This window comes from Syzygium oleosum, unplaced genomic scaffold (assembly GCF_021117445.2).
Source record: "Syzygium oleosum isolate NSW1041296 unplaced genomic scaffold, Sole_v2.1 Sole_v2.01, whole genome shotgun sequence".
Taxonomy (NCBI): domain Eukaryota; kingdom Viridiplantae; phylum Streptophyta; class Magnoliopsida; order Myrtales; family Myrtaceae; genus Syzygium; species Syzygium oleosum.
This window is the reverse complement of record NW_026607485.1, coordinates 37,855,016-37,870,069: the sequence shown is the minus strand read 5'-3', so window position 1 is coordinate 37,870,069 and position 15,054 is coordinate 37,855,016. Positions and strand designations below refer to the sequence as shown.

The following is a 15,054-nucleotide window of genomic DNA, read 5'->3' as shown; positions in this document are numbered from 1 at the left end:
GGATTTACCAATCCAGCTCATGCACCAAAATTTTTAAACTTTTGCTAAAAAGGGAAAAAAAAAATCCATTTTGCAATTATACAACGTAAGTACTTTAATTTGCTTCGTGGGTTTTTACGAATTATTGCATTTTTTTTTACCGATTTAGATGAATCTAAACCGATGAAACATATATAGTTTACTTCCAAAAAAAGAAAGACTTTTAGAGCATTTTCGTCTCGATCGCCTACAATTTTGTTATGAATACAAACGAATCGGGCATACGATGTGTTTATAGGAATCGAAATTTTTTTTTTCTTAAAATTCAATCTTCGTGTTTGCTGTACCATAATAAAAATAGCTCGAAGATGCAACTCCAGTGATAATTTGATTGATGATACGGGTAATGCGAATGTATGTTTTCCGCCGAACGTAATGTAAATGAAGTTTTCGACCAACGGGTAAATATAAAATTTATTTTCGCATTAATTAAGTCATGACTTGACAAAGGGTGGAGCTATTCCTATCCCTCAATGGTTAAAAATCCAACCATTGTTACTAAAAATAAATAATAAAAATTTACCCTTACTGATCCAATTGACATTTAAACTGGTGAACCCCAAACATTCTCTTTCTTTCAATTTTTCTAATTTCTTCTATTTCTATGTAGGATTTTGTTACCATAATTACCGATATCACGGATTCTTTCTTGAATTTTTAAGTAGATGTTACCGTGCGTGTTAAATGCGCCTTGTTTTTTCTTACTCTTTTTTTTTAGATTCTACTTTTATATATATTAACTTTGTGGAACAGAAGATTTTTCAATAAATCTAATTCTTTGCCACGTTATCTAGCAAATTTATAGATTAATTGTCAAATTGACTCCAGAAAAATTTGAACGTGAACAACTTTATAACACAGTCAAATATTTATAAACCTTCTTATTTTCATTATGCATATTACCATAAAAAAATTTTTCTTGCGTGTTGTCTTTTATAGATACATTATAGGTTATGAGACGACAAGACGAAACAAAAGAAGCCCTCTTTAAAGATTTGCCAAAACAAAATTCAGCAATGTGAAAATGTAAAAGATGAAATTAAATTAGATCACGGTTTTGCATAAAAAGAAGAGAAAATCAAAAAGGAAAATTAAATTTCATTCGTTTTGAATTGACAATAATTAATATCATCAGTGGAGTGTTTATGAAAAATATCAAGGTGTCTCAATTTGCATAACTTTTTTCATAATCGTTTTTAGATATTCCTATAATCTTGCATACCGCGTGTAAAAAGTTTCATTGGCGGCAAAAGAGTTCATCAATTATTCGATGTCGAAAATGATAAGACTTGATATTCCTTTCGGAGACTAATCAATAAAAGAAATAACATATTTATCACACAAGCGAGCATTTAAGATAAATACGACGAAGAACTGATAAGTCGCGATAAAAACAACGGTGAAGAAAAGGCGTATTTGTATCTTCTAAATAATACCAAGTCTAAATTTGAAGAAAATCCATAATAGGAAAATAACTAAATTGAAGGAAATTGGGCAAAAACGAAAACCATATCTCATGAATTTTTGTCAGGCTAATGAAAATGGGATGGATTTAGATATTTCGGGTGAGAATGGGTCACCCTTTGGACAGAATGTACAGTCAGGCAAGGCAACGATACAGAAGTCAAACCTGGGGCTTTGAAGTTTCCACAAAGGGTTGCCAATCTGGCCAAAGAAAATACAGAGGGGTGGTCAGATTCTGGTCAGAGCAGAATGCTCCAAGAATATGCTTAGATCTATGGAGGGTTCAGACTGGAAGCTGATTGTAATAATACTTTGTTGAAGTATTCAATCTCCTCTGGAGGTGGTTGCATATCTGATATTTAAGTCATACCATTAAGCAAGTTCAGAAAACAACGGACAATCTTCAACAACAGAACAACAAAAGCATATTACTAGAACTGTAGTTTGTCCATTTGAAACAGCGTCGATCTTCCGAGAATTTCTATATTACAGTAAAGTTTTATTAATAAGTATCTCGAGACACTTGTTAAGTATACCTAATAAGGCAATATATTGATTTTAAATAAATTGATTACGTATAACACGGCGGACAACTATTTGAATCCATTTCTTACTGTCTTTCCGATCACTCTTTGAATTCATTTTCCCTTCATTGGAATTGATTTTCACATTTTTACTTTCCCTTCCAATCCGATGACCTCAAAAAGTAGCTTTTGATGATTAAAGTTTACACGGCGAGCACATGAAAATCATCTCAATTCAATAATAATTTCGCGCAATTTGAAGGTTCTACGTCAAGTTGAATGGAACATTGTCGACTCGCAATTGTACCTCATCGAAATTTAAGCAAAACTATCATGCTGGTGTATGCGATTTAAAGCAGGTAAGGTCATCAATCATCATCAGCTAAACCAAAGAGATCATCTCGGCCACAAGCGAGCCAGAAAAAGATAATCACCCAAAGAGAGAGAAATAGAAAAAATTGTAAGTCATTATCATTACTCTGTACAGAACCCATTCATATCTTTGCTGATTATTATCAGACAACGTAACTTTGCCGGCCAGCTGCTACATGAATTAGCAATGAGAATACATTATTCAGCGGCAGGGATGAACTTAAAACACAAAATACATACAGTGCAAAATATGTCGACAAATTCCACCTTTTAGGCACCCGATCGATACGCTCCATGAAAGTACAAACTACGAGATTATGCCCAAGCTCTGGACCATCAACCTGGGGTACTTTGGCCTTTACCTTGATATACAGGCTCTAAACATTCCTTAGCCCGGTGAACCTTAGACTGAATGTAAAAACTCCCGTTTTTTGCATTCTTTTCGAACAAAACATCATATTTCTGCTAGGCCAGAAGAGATTTGTCTCAGAACAGACCGACATAAGCATATGGGCATCATACAAAAAGCTTTTTATGTGCAAAATTTTGAATACCTTCAATATATCTTCCCAAGCGGTTTCCTCGGTCACACCAAGAATCTGCCTAGCTTCTTGCTCTGTCATGGCCTTGCTAGCTCGGCGAACAGTGTTCTGTAACGTTTCTTGGGCAACACCAGTTTTTGAGGCATCTAGAACAAATAGAGATAAGTCCTCTAATTACGTTTTATCCCATATAAGGCAATACCGTTAAAGAACATCGTGCTTTGTTCTCAACATAGATCTGAAGTACGCGCTATATCCCATGGACACAAATAGTTTTTGGCAGACCAAAGCAGCCTCACTAATTTCCGCAGAAGAGATGAGAAACCCCGATCAATCAGGTTAAGGACAATCAACACAACAAACCCTAATCCTAGCGTTTAGGTCAAGGATTATCAATTTGACATCTTGCAGGCTAATCTAGGAGGCAACTCATTTTCAGTGGTATGTCCAAAGAACAGTAGGTAAAGAAAGGAGTAAATCCAAATTCTGAACAACAAACTCGTTCTTTTCTTTTCCAATTTCCTCCACTTCCTTTCTTGACAGTTGACTCATCTAACTTGTTTGATCCGTGCAAAATGGTCCTTCCATTTATTCGGAACCAATTGCACAAAGCAAAAGTAGAAATTTGAAAGATCACTACAACTTAGATGCTTGCAAAGGGCTATTGGAAATGCACCAAAAGAAATGAACTGTGCTAACCAAGTACTTGTTGGAATCCCAAAACACTTAAAGGGCGAATCCTAGCTGTAAACTAAAATCACAGGGGCTGAAATTTGAAGGACAGGCCATAAGATTGATGGGATCACAAAAGCAGCGACATTGGATCAGTTTTTAGAGGGTCATAAGTCAATTAACATCAGGTCGGAGAGTTAAAAAATAAATGTTAATGGCTACAATCGATCTAACTGTCTGATTTTGTGAGTGAGTTTCACCTACATTAGCTACAACCCAATCGCAGAGCATCTGGAAGACTGGAAGTACTAAATTGCATTAAAAAGCCCTATGGTGAGGTAACTCTACTCTACTCTAAAGAACTCAAATTTCTTGACTGAACAAGTCACAACAATTTGGGCATTATCCGATGTCACGCACATCCAAAATGGCAATTTCCGGCACTTAAATGACATTCCTGAACACACCCCGATAACGTTTTCCTCATGACATTTCGTCATCCATACCATAATTCCATCTAAATCCCACGTTTCCCTTTTGTCGCTAGAACGCGATAACATGCGCATTAACAAGAAAAGCGCTTCTCCGAAGAAAATCCCACACTAACAGGAAAAACAGAAAACCGTCTTGGGTTTTGAAAATAAATCAACTAAGACCCATCGCCAACAACCAACGCTTAGCAGTTCCAACCATTTCCTTGCTCAAACCTTTATGAGTTCATTAGATTGCCTCACATCTACCATAACTGATCAATTCAATTCCGGCGACACCACCCAAAAAGCAATAGCAATCTCAGATGGGTCTAATTAAATTTTCTTTTCACCACTCACTACTGCCAACACAATTCATTAGTGAGGGGCGTTCACCTTCCAACGAAAGCAATCCAAACGCTAGAATTGGCCCAAAAAAAATGAAACTTACTGGCAAGGGCTTGACGATACGCCTGAACGAAAGCTCGAGCTAAGATACCACCGCCCATCACGATCAGGTTCGCGAGAATTTTCGCCGCCTGCACACACACGATCCATCAAATTGAACGAACAGAGGTCGAAAGACAGCCAGATTTTGAAATTCCAGCAGAGCGAGCGGGAACTAACCATCTCCTTCCTTTGATGGGTTGGGAGGATCTGCGTCGGACCTGTCAAAGTTGCAACCTTTCGATGCGTGCCCGCCTCCTGCGGCTGCTCCCCCTGGTCTCAAACCTTCAAGCGTATCAAGAAAGAGAGGACGAACGAGACGTGAGCTGACGCCCGAAGAACCCTAGAATCAGATGGAAACTTCCCGAATCGAAGGATTTCGACAGGAGGAGGATGTCAAAGAAGAATCTTTCTGTCCAAGAAAAACATTGAAACCGGAGTTCAAGAAAACAGAGGACGATGTTGTAGTGGAAGAAGTTCCAAGCGACCCAATCACAAATCACAGCCCAGCCCAAGATTCATGATCCAAACCCAATTTCTCACGAACCATTGTTAATTTGAAAGCCCAACTTTTTTTTAGGACGATTGGTGCTGACAGCGATCGAGTCCCGACCCTGGTACTCTCTGGCCCCATCCACTCAATCCCTTTACCAGCAGCGCCGCATGCCTGTTGGTTAAAGCCCGACTTAGGAAGCGGATGGGAATGTTGCTCCGTGCCGCGCAAGCAAATGGACAGGTTTGGACAAGCCATTTCCTGCTTGGTCTCGGCCAATTCAAGGTGGCTCGGTCCCGGGAACACGGTTGCTTTCCTAAAGAGAAACTAATATCCTTAATCAGGGCTAGCCCGGCTTGAGCGGTGACTTTCAGGCCTGATACCTGTTCGGCACGACCGCGTCGTCAATTTTCTCGAGATCAACCCGAGAGTCATGGACCGGACCTGTACGACTTCAGAATTATTTGGTATTAGCCGAAACTGAGGGATTTGTCACGGCTGGATGGAGGAGTCGGGTTGTCACAGCTTGCCTACCATACTTGGCCCTGTGCGAGCATATTTGCTTTGACAGTAATTTTTTTCTACATAAAATTTGAGATTAATTCCTGATAACTATGAAAACTAGATAAATAAATTCTAAATAAACAACATAATATTTTTAAAAAATAAAAATATTTTATTGAAAAACAAAATTAAAATAGCAAAGGTAACTTTCTTATAATGTATTATTTATGCAATAGTAATCTAATATACCAGGTAGCGAGCATAGGAGTGAACACTCTCTAAGCTCCTGTTTTACTAATATATAGTAGATACTATGTAGTTTACTTTTGTGTTTTCTTCTTTTTTTTTATGCGCCAACCAAAAAAAGTAATCGAGATAAAAAAGCTGAAATCACTTTATTATTCGGTCTCTTATTGGATTTGTCCTTCCAGTAACCTTTTTCTCTCTTCAGAAATTTGACATTTTTTATGATTTTAATGTTTTAGATGAGTTAGAGGACCACTGAAACTTGCCCAAGCGATCCGCAATGGAAATGGTATGCACTTTCAATAGGGACAAAACAGAGAGCTCAGAGCTGCAAAACAGAGTGCACAGACAATGATCAGAACCAAAAGACTTTCCAAGCAAACGACTCACGCTCTAAGCAGGATTTCATTATGTTAAACTGATCATCTCTTTGGCACAAATTTAACCCGATATTCATCAAAATGCTCATGCTTCGTGGGACAGTATATTAGTAATTACAACTAGCTGATACAACGATTGAGGCAGAGTTTCCTTCACAGTACTGGATATTCTGAAGCAATTGCTCTGGTACATGTGTGTTGACTATATAAAAGCATACATTAGTGGTTTTTTCTTTGTGTTTCTTTTCTGTTCTTTGGCTATGTTAGGTGTATAATTTGGTTCTGAGTCGAAAGGGGCATCAAGATAGGTATGAGAATGTTTCAAATTGAGAGAACTTGTGTTTCTCTTTATTTCTAAAGTGGTTGTTGCACAAAGCACAAGAGGGTCCAGAAACAATTGACCTTGAATAAACAGAAGCCCGCCAAACAAGCCCATACGTACAGAATATACAACAATAAATTAGATGGAATCTAGACAAGAATCAGACAAAACTTCAAGGAAAAATAAACGAAAAGAAAATGCCAATAGGGGCTTCCATGCACTATCTCTGTCTCTCCAATCTAGTACCCTGTTTCTTTTCCTCTGTATCAGAAAGCTCTTTGAAGCCATTTCCCACTTGAATATAAGAACAGCGCAACTTGTAACATGGTCACCAAGGAAGTGGAAGAAACTTGGTCTGATCGATGAAGGTTGTGTCTTGATGAAGCATTCAGATCCTTATTCGATGAAGCAGGATTGGAAGATTGAAGTCTAACTCTCTTCATTTCGAAGCCCTCCTTTATTACATTCTGCAAACTAACATCTGCAACACCAAAATTAGATCAAATCCGTGAGTGTTACTAGGAACACGTGAAAGAAAATGTGCTAATTGCATAAGCTTCTTAAAGATTATGGACATACATGATTGGAGTTGGTACGTGACTAAGCCTTTTGAGCTTAGTAAATTGGAGGCGGTGGCGATGCGTAGATGTATGCCGGGGGAGGAGGCGACTCCACCGGCGGTGGTGGCGATGTGTAGAGGTAGGGAGGAGGAGGGGATGGTGAAGGGGGAGGTGGTGACTTGTAGACATAAGGAGGAAGTGGAGATGGTGGTGGTGGAGACATGTAGTGGTACGGCGGTGGTGGAGATTTCACCGGTGGTGGAGGTGACGTGTAATGGTAGGGAGGAGGTGGGGATGGTGATGGTGGTGGTGGAGACATGTAGTGGTACGGCTTCACCGGCGGTGGAGGTGATGTGTAATGGTAGGGGGGAGGTGGGGATGGTGAAGGGGGAGGTGGTGACATGTAGACGTAAGGAGGGGGTGGAGATGGTGACGGCGGTGGTGGGGAAATGTAATGGTATGGTGGCGGCGGAGATTTCATTGGTGGTGGTGGGGACTTGTAGTAGTATGGTGGTGGAGGAGATGGTGATGGAGGTGGTGGCGATTTGTAGATGTAAATAGGCGCCGGAGAAGGAGATGGTGGCGGTGGGGATTTGTAGTAGTATGGAGGAGGTGGAGAGGGTGATGGTGGAGGGGGAGACTTGTAGTAGTAAGGTTTCACCGGCGGCGGTGGGGACTTGTAGTAGTAGGGGGGTAGTGGAGATGGCGATGGAGGAGGTGGTGACTTGTAGTAGTAGGGAGGAGGTGGTGAGGGAGATGGTGGAGGCGGGGACTTGTAATAGTATGGTGGTGGGGGAGACGGCGATGGTGGGGGTGGAGACTTGTAGTAGTAAGGTTTCACCGGCGGCGGTGGGGACTTGTAGTAGTAGGGTGGTAGTGGAGATGGCGATGGAGGAGGTGGTGACTTGTAGTAGTAGGGAGGAGGTGGTGAGGGAGATGGTGGAGGCGGGGACTTGTAATAGTATGGTGGTGGGGGAGACGGCGATGGTGGGGGTGGAGACTTGTAGTAGTAAGGTTTCACCGGCGGCGGTGGGGACTTGTAGTAGTAGGGTGGTAGTGGAGATGGCGACGGAGGAGGTGGTGACTTGTAATAGTAGGGATGAGGTGGTGAGGGAGATGGTGGAGGCGGGGACTTGTAATAGTATGGTGGTGGGGGAGACGGCGATGGTGGAGGGGGAGACTTGTAGTAGTAAGGTTTCACCGGCGGCGGTGGGGACTTGTAGTAGTATGGTGGTAGTGGAGGGGATGGGGATGGTGGTGGTGGAGACTTGTAGATGTATGGCGGCGGTGGAGGGGACTTGTAAATGTAAGTCGGTGGGGGTGGAGGAGGAGACTTGTACATGTATGGTGGAGGAGGAGGCGACTTGTAGATGTAAGTCGGCGGCGGTGGTGGAGGAGACTTGTAGACATAGGGTGGTGGTGGAGGGGACTTGTAGATGTAAGTCGGTGGGGGTGGAGGAGGAGACTTGTAGATGTATGGCGGAGGAGGAGGCGACTTGTAAATGTATGGCGGCGGTGGAGGGGACTTATAGACATAAGGAGGCGGGGGTGGAGACTTGTAGATATATGGTGGTGGAGGAGGTGACTTATAGATGTAAGCGGGCGATGGCGGTGGTGGAGACTTATAGATATATGCGGGTGGCGGTGGAGACTTGTAAACATACGGCGGCGGCGGTGGAGACTTATACACGTAAGTAGGTGGAGGCGGTGGGGGGGACTTGTACATGTATGGTGGTGGCGGTGGAGACTTGTACATGTATGGTGGTGGCGGGGGAGACTTGTACATGTAAGTCGGAGGGGGTGGCGACTTGTAGATGTAAGTGGGCGGCGGCGGCGGAGACTTGTAGAGATAAGGCGTCGGGGGCGGTGGGGAAGTATAGTGGTAAGGAGGGGGCATGGGCTCAGGCTTGGGCTTGGGCTTCTCGCACTCCTTGTAAGGAGTCTTCGGGGCATAGGCGAAGGGCTTAGCATAGAGCACAACTTCGTACTCGGACTTCGACTTGACCTTGAGCATCGCCCCCTTCTTGCCATTGTGCAGGTTGGTGGGGATGTTGCACGGCGAGCCTTTGGGCGCGGCATGGAGCTTCGCCACGCACTCCTCAGCATCGCCGGCCTTGCCGTAGTGGAACCCATCGACCGTGATGCTGTACTTGCCGTTGATCTTGGTCGTGCCGTATGCCTTGATCTCCTTCTCGCCGGCCTTGCAGGTCACCTCCACGACGGCGCCTGCTCCAGTCACACACAAACAAAAGAATCAACATCAACATAAACATAAGATACGAATTCATAATCCCATGTGACGAGAATCCCGTAGACGTTCAGAAACGACCAACAAGATACGAGTCAAATACAGGACAAATAACCATCACCTACTACAATCAACCAATTTTGTCATTTTCAATTAAACACAGAAGAAAGGACAAGCCATCCCAAGATATAATATATGTTGAGCACTTATACGAATAAATATTAGAACAACACTGTTTTTGCACGGACGGGATGCCGTTGACCTATCATGCACTTGCAGAGTAATATTTTTTGGTTTTTATATTGCGATGCATGTGGCCAAACGTGAGAGGTTACTGAGTTCGAGATTAGCTAATTAAGCTCTTTTTTATGCTAATTGAGGTGATTAATGTACAGGGAATTTTAGCCTAAATGGGATTTCGCAATTATTGCTATAGCCGGCAAAAAAAAAAGGATGTATAATCTGAAATGAACAGGAAAAAATATGGAATTTTCACGATGAGTTGGACTCCACTATCGCCTTCAACTACTCCGGAGACTCTAAGAGTTGTGGAAAATTAGAAGCCCCATCTGATCCAAGATCGTGACCCTCCTTGCATTCACTAAAAATCACTCTACATGATTTGACTGATCACTAAGGCCGTGCGAATTATTACCGACCTACTCTATAGAAATTAATGTAAATTAGCTAACAAATATTGTCTGGCTCTTCCTAGTACAATTTGTTTCTGTCATAGTAATTATAAAAAAAATGACTAATGTAATAAGATAATCAAATTGGTCAGAGAGAGAGAGAGAGTGTGTTGTGTACCTTTGAGGTGCTTCTTGTCGTGGGATTTCAGAGGGTATCCCCAGTCGTAGCATCTGTAGCAGTAGACCTTTCCGACCACCTTGACGACCACATGGTGCGGATGCGGGTGAGGGTATGGCGATGGCGGCGGCGGCGGCGGCGGCGACTTGTAGTAGTATGGAGTCGGTGGAGGAGGGGATTTCACCGGAGGAGGCGGAGATGTGTAGTAGTATGGTGGCGGAGGGAAGTGCACCGGCGGCGGCGGAGATTTGTAGTAATAAGGAGGTGGAGGAGATGGGGAGGGTGGTGGCGGTGATTTGTAGTAGTATGGGGGTGGAGGTGAGTGTTTCGGCGGTGGTGGTGAAGTGTAGTAGTATGGGGGCATAGGAGATGGCGAGGGCGGCGGCGGCGATTTGTAGTAGTATGGTGGCGTGGGAGATTTCTTTGGTGGCGGTGGTGATTTGTAGTAGTAAGGTGGAGGAGGAGATGGAGATGGTGGAGGTGGAGATTTGTAGTAATAAGGTGGTGGAGGAGAAGGGGAAGGTGGTGGCGGCGACTTGTAATAGTAAGGCGGAGGAGGAGACTTCTCCGGCGGCGGCGGAGACTTGTAGTAATATGGCGGTGGTGGCGAGGGTGAGGGCGGGGGTGGAGATTTATAGTAGTAAGGTGGCGGTGGGGAAGGTGACGGTGGTGGAGGAGATTTGTACAAGTACGGGGGCAGTGGAGACGGTGAGGGTGGTGGAGGAGACTTATAAACATACGGCGGCGGTGGAGACTTGTAGACGTACGGAAGTGGAGGGGATGGCGATGGTGGTGGAGGCGACTTGTACACGTACGGCGGCAGAGGAGACGGCGGAGGTGGGGGCGGGGACTTGTACTCGTAAGGCGGAGGAGGGGAAGAGTACGTGTAGCCGTCGGCGGAGGCTGAGCCTACATTGCTCGAGACGACGAGCACGGCCAACGCCATGACCAATGCCGGCCAAAGGCGACCCCTCTCGGGGCCGCCGCCGGCGGCGGGACTCGTCATCGGTGGTCGCCCGGGGAAACTCGCTGCCGCCGGCCAATGCCTAGTGAATCCCGGCGTTCTCTCCTAACAAAGGGTTGGGGAGAACCGGCGATGGAGAGGAGAGGGAGGTGGCTTAGCTTGGTGGGGGGGAGTGATGATGACTTTAGGGATTGCATCAGGACTGACTATAAATAGCTGATCAGGAGCAGTCGCCTCGTCGTTAAAAGGAGAGCTGTCATTAGGGACTAATTCAAATTTGATTAAAATCCAAATTGGGTTTTTCTCCAGCTGGCCTTGATGACTTATTGTAAGGAGCTGTTTAGTGCTTGGATCGTATTTGGATTATTCTAAAGTTAATTAATTCATCCGAGGGCCCGTTCGAACCTGCTATTGCATTGGACCCCATAGCAAACACATAGATTAATTTGGATCTGAGCTTCGATCCCGTCATCCGACGGCGGCGAACGCGCTTAATTTGATACTTAAAACATGTTTAATTTCCCTAAAAAAAGCAAATGCACGTCCATCCCCCACTACTTCACAAAAAAAATAATTTCTAGGGGCTTTTGCAAAATTTCCCAAGTGCATGTCATTTCTCAATAATGCGAATGGCATGTGATGGGAAGCTCAATCAATGGCAAAGTTGCAGCCTTTTCAAGAAATTTGAGCTGCGCATAAAGTTGAAAAGCATTTAAAAAAAATTTAGAAAAAGGGGAGTGAAGATTTTATTTCGTGCAAGTAATAATAATAATAATTCAGCCTCCTTTGAAGGAAAGTGCAAGTGGACTCCCACTTGGTTGTTGTCTAAAGGAGAAGAAATATTCCTGGACCAACCCAATCTCACACCAAGATTATCTTCCCCCTCCTGTGTATAATTTCAGTAATTGGAAATTTTCTAATTTAATCCAAGTTTAGGGTCCGATAATCCGTCTTAAACCCGCTATTAGCGATGCATCAGCTGGGTCATGGGTTGAGGTGCAGCACTAATGTTGATCATCACGTTCCTCGTTTGCTAATCACACCACAGACAAATCATAATCTCTCCATGACCCGAAAAACAAAAGAGAAAAACAAAATTTCTTTTATGGTCATTCTAATTATGCCAATTCACACCATGGAAATTGCATGATTTACCAAAAATTGCGCACACAAAAAACAATCTCCTTTTTTTTTTCTGTCCCGCTCTCATCCCTTCTTCTTTAATTGGTCAATGCCGTGTGATGTTGTGCCTGTCTTGGTCCTGAGCTGGAGGGATAATGCAGAGTGGTTGGTTGAACATGAAAGTTATAGTAAGCCCAACAATTAAATAATTTTTTTTTATTTTTTAAATTTAAAATTTTTATTTTTTTTTGCAGAAATTAGGCATATGGGTCAGTGAAAAGTGGAATAAAGGAGTAAAAAGAGGGAGGTAAGAATATGAAGTGTGAAGCATGCCATAAGGAGTGTGATATTTATGTTGCATGGTCAGCATTGGACCACTTGCTTTTCTATTCTATTCACTCTCTTCTTTTTCTAATTCCAACCTCTTTTTTTTATTCCTTTTTTATCAATAAAAAAGTAATTTTTTTCTAATTTTAGAAAGTTTGATGTGTACCTACCGCTACAACTATTGCCTCACTTTTTTTTTCTTTTGGCCCTTTTCTTCACTCTGCAAAAGGCAGGCACGTGCAATTTCAGATCAATTTTTTGAACCCTTTTTAGAAAATTTCTTCTTTTTTTCTTTGAATTTGTCTTCTTAAAAGGGATTTTCAGAATATTTTGCCGTCACAAAAATATGAATCTAGACCCATTTAATAATTATTAAAAATAAAGAAGAGGAGTTGCAGAATTTTTTTGGCCAAGTAAATTGGGATTTGCACAACATTCTCTTCTTTTACTGCAATTTTCTGGAAGTGACCATGAAGATGATGATGTTGTCCTTTTTTCTTCTTTTATTAAAGCAACTTCCCATGTTGAGCCTTTCTTTTTCTGTGTAATCGTGAGAACAGCTGTATTGGCCGGAAATTTCCACCAAATCCCCCAATCTCTTTTGACCGTACAGAGATCAGAGAAAAACAATCTGGAAGTAATTAATTAAGAGTTAAGTATGATTAGTAGCTTAATAAGTATATGCTTGTTTTTACTGAATATTCCTCTCTCCTTGTATTAGTGGCTCCACCTGCCGCCGCTAATAAAGTTTTAAGTATTAGGTATGGAGGAGTACTCCGGGATATAAACTGGATCAACAAATGTCGAGCCTACAGCGATGCCGCTCCTAGTTAGATCTGTAAGACCACCTGGTCGCTACAGTGAATATGAGAATGCAATTTCTTCCACTAAATTTTAATGTTCTGATTTTCTACAAAAGAAAATTTGTGCAATCAAGCCTCCTAACCTTTTGGATTTGTGCAATTCGGTCCTCTAAGATTTATGTTGTGCAATCGAATTCTCTAACTTTCTTGATTTGTATAATCAAGTACTTTTATTACATCAAATTCGAATTTTTTTTTCTTGTTTTTTCCGTTTGTTTTTTGCTTGTTTGAAGCCAAACTAGTGGTTCAACAAGCAACGCCACATCATTAATTGATATGATTATTAAGTTAGAGCAATAGACTGAAAGATTTGATTGCATAAATTCAAAAAGTTAGAGGACCAAATCGCACAAATGCCGACACGTGATGAACTAACTCTGTACTTACCACTAAAGTGGACGTTGATCCAGTGTCAGTTAGCCTATCAACTTCAGGGAAACCTCAGGGCAAGAAAGGATGAAATTAATTTCCATATTAAACGCAAATAGGACCAAAAGCACCCATCAATAATGCATGGACCTGTAGTGTGAAAAACTTGAGTAAAATCTGTGCACAGGCTCCTAAAGCACATGCATGAACATGCAATTGATTCTATTTTTTTTTCTAAAGGTGCTGAAACATATTTTGCTTAATTTTCATGACAATGGTTTTCATGATTTGATACTTTGGACAGAATGAAAAGTGAAAATTTATTCTATAATATCTGGACAAGAAAACAGATGTCTGGCAGGAACTATAGGCACTGAATCATTGTCTAAATTTCAGCAAATTTTCTAATGTGTGTGTATTTTGTTAAAGAAATATGAACTGCTACTTTCACTAGATGCAAATGCACATATTAGCAAGAGTAACCTATATAGAAAAATTTCTTCAGCTAGCTGGGTACATGAGAAGAAATTCTAATGGCAGAACCCTAGCAGATCGTGAAAATTTGTGAAAAATGTCTGTAAATAGAAACTTGGGTATTCATCCGACAGCTACTTAGTTCACCATATGCAGCAGTACTGCTAGGTTAAGAAATAATTTTTACAAGCTGTCTTAAGGACTTTATCAAGATTGTGCCACCTGAATATTGTTCTAAATTTTAAGAATTAGGTTTGATTTCATTAGTGTGTGGATGTTTCCATTACCAGAACTACTTTTTTTAAAAAGATTTTATCCACTGATGATGTAGTTCTTGCATAAATCATATGAAGATTATGGGGTGATTGGAAAGAAAATAAAGCAATTTTATAAGGCATGCTTCTCTTCTTAACTTTTTCATGTAATCCAAATCAGAGGGAAGCTGTAACATAGCTTTCGGTTCACTGTCATGCCAATCTGATGATCATATAATATTTTTAATCTGGTTTTAATCCGAAGAAGTGCCCAAAAAAAATTTATTTACCATCCATAGATGGGCTAAAAATAAAAATTACTGGTCAGCGAATTTCTTATTAAGACAATGTCGCCCGAACTAATTATAGCGGAAAAAAAAGAAAATTGTTTATCTACATTATATATATATATATATATATATATATATATATATATATATATATATTTTGACTTTTTCTCTAACTTTTGGAGAACCCAACTGGGTCATGTTAAGACAATGTCGCCCGAACTAATTATAGCGAAAAAAAAAAGAAGAAAATCGTTTATCTACACTACATATTTTATTTTTTATTTTTACCCAACTTTTG

General features: G+C 41.5%; 2 protein-coding genes across 9 annotated transcripts; both read right to left on the bottom strand.

Moving 5' to 3' along the window:
* Positions 1-2,466: 2,466 nt before the first annotated feature.
* On the bottom strand, positions 2,467-4,974 carry LOC115683255 (mitochondrial import inner membrane translocase subunit PAM16 like 2). The gene is made up of 4 exons (XM_030607724.2): positions 4,711-4,974; positions 4,535-4,622; positions 2,954-3,087; positions 2,467-2,861 (listed from the first exon to the last, which is right to left on the bottom strand). The coding sequence occupies exons 1-4, from the start codon at positions 4,711-4,713 to the stop codon at positions 2,736-2,738; spliced, it is 351 nt and encodes a 116-aa protein (XP_030463584.1). The 5' UTR covers positions 4,714-4,974; the 3' UTR covers positions 2,467-2,735.
* A 1,505-nt stretch (positions 4,975-6,479) lies between these two features.
* Positions 6,480-11,241, bottom strand: LOC115681212 (extensin-2-like). 8 transcript variants are annotated; one of them, XM_056314378.1, is made up of 6 exons: positions 10,326-11,241; positions 10,094-10,214; positions 8,857-9,261; positions 7,792-8,796; positions 7,055-7,728; positions 6,480-6,956 (listed from the first exon to the last, which is right to left on the bottom strand). In XM_056314378.1, the coding sequence occupies exons 1-5, from the start codon at positions 11,097-11,099 to the stop codon at positions 7,091-7,093; spliced, it is 2,943 nt and encodes a 980-aa protein (XP_056170353.1). In that variant the 5' UTR covers positions 11,100-11,241; the 3' UTR covers positions 6,480-6,956; positions 7,055-7,090. The 8 variants fall into 8 exon arrangements, with proteins under 8 accessions (XP_056170353.1, XP_056170337.1, XP_056170357.1 ...); XM_056314362.1 differs by having other exon boundaries at positions 7,055-8,487; positions 8,524-8,796; XM_056314382.1 differs by having other exon boundaries at positions 7,055-8,421; positions 8,524-8,796.
* Between the last annotated feature and the right edge of the window lie 3,813 nt (positions 11,242-15,054).

Coding starts and splice junctions, on each gene's coding strand:
- LOC115681212 (XM_056314348.1), bottom strand. CDS start 11,099: ATGACGAGTCCCGCCGCCGGCGGCGGCCCCGAGAGGGGTCGCCTTTGG. Junction 10,215..10,325: donor ACAAATCTCCGCCGCCGCCG/GTGCACTTCCCT, acceptor CCGCCGCCGCCA/TCGCCATACCCTCACCCGCA. Junction 8,797..8,856: donor GTCTCCGCCGCCGCCGCCCA/CTTACATCTACA, acceptor CCCCGCCACCAC/CATACATGTACAAGTCTCCA.
- LOC115683255 (XM_030607724.2), bottom strand. Junction 3,088..4,534: donor GTATCGTCAAGCCCTTGCCA/GTAAGTTTCATT, acceptor TATTTGTTCTAG/ATGCCTCAAAAACTGGTGTT. Junction 2,862..2,953: donor CTTGGGAAGATATATTGAAG/GTATTCAAAATT, acceptor CTGGCCTAGCAG/AAATATGATGTTTTGTTCGA.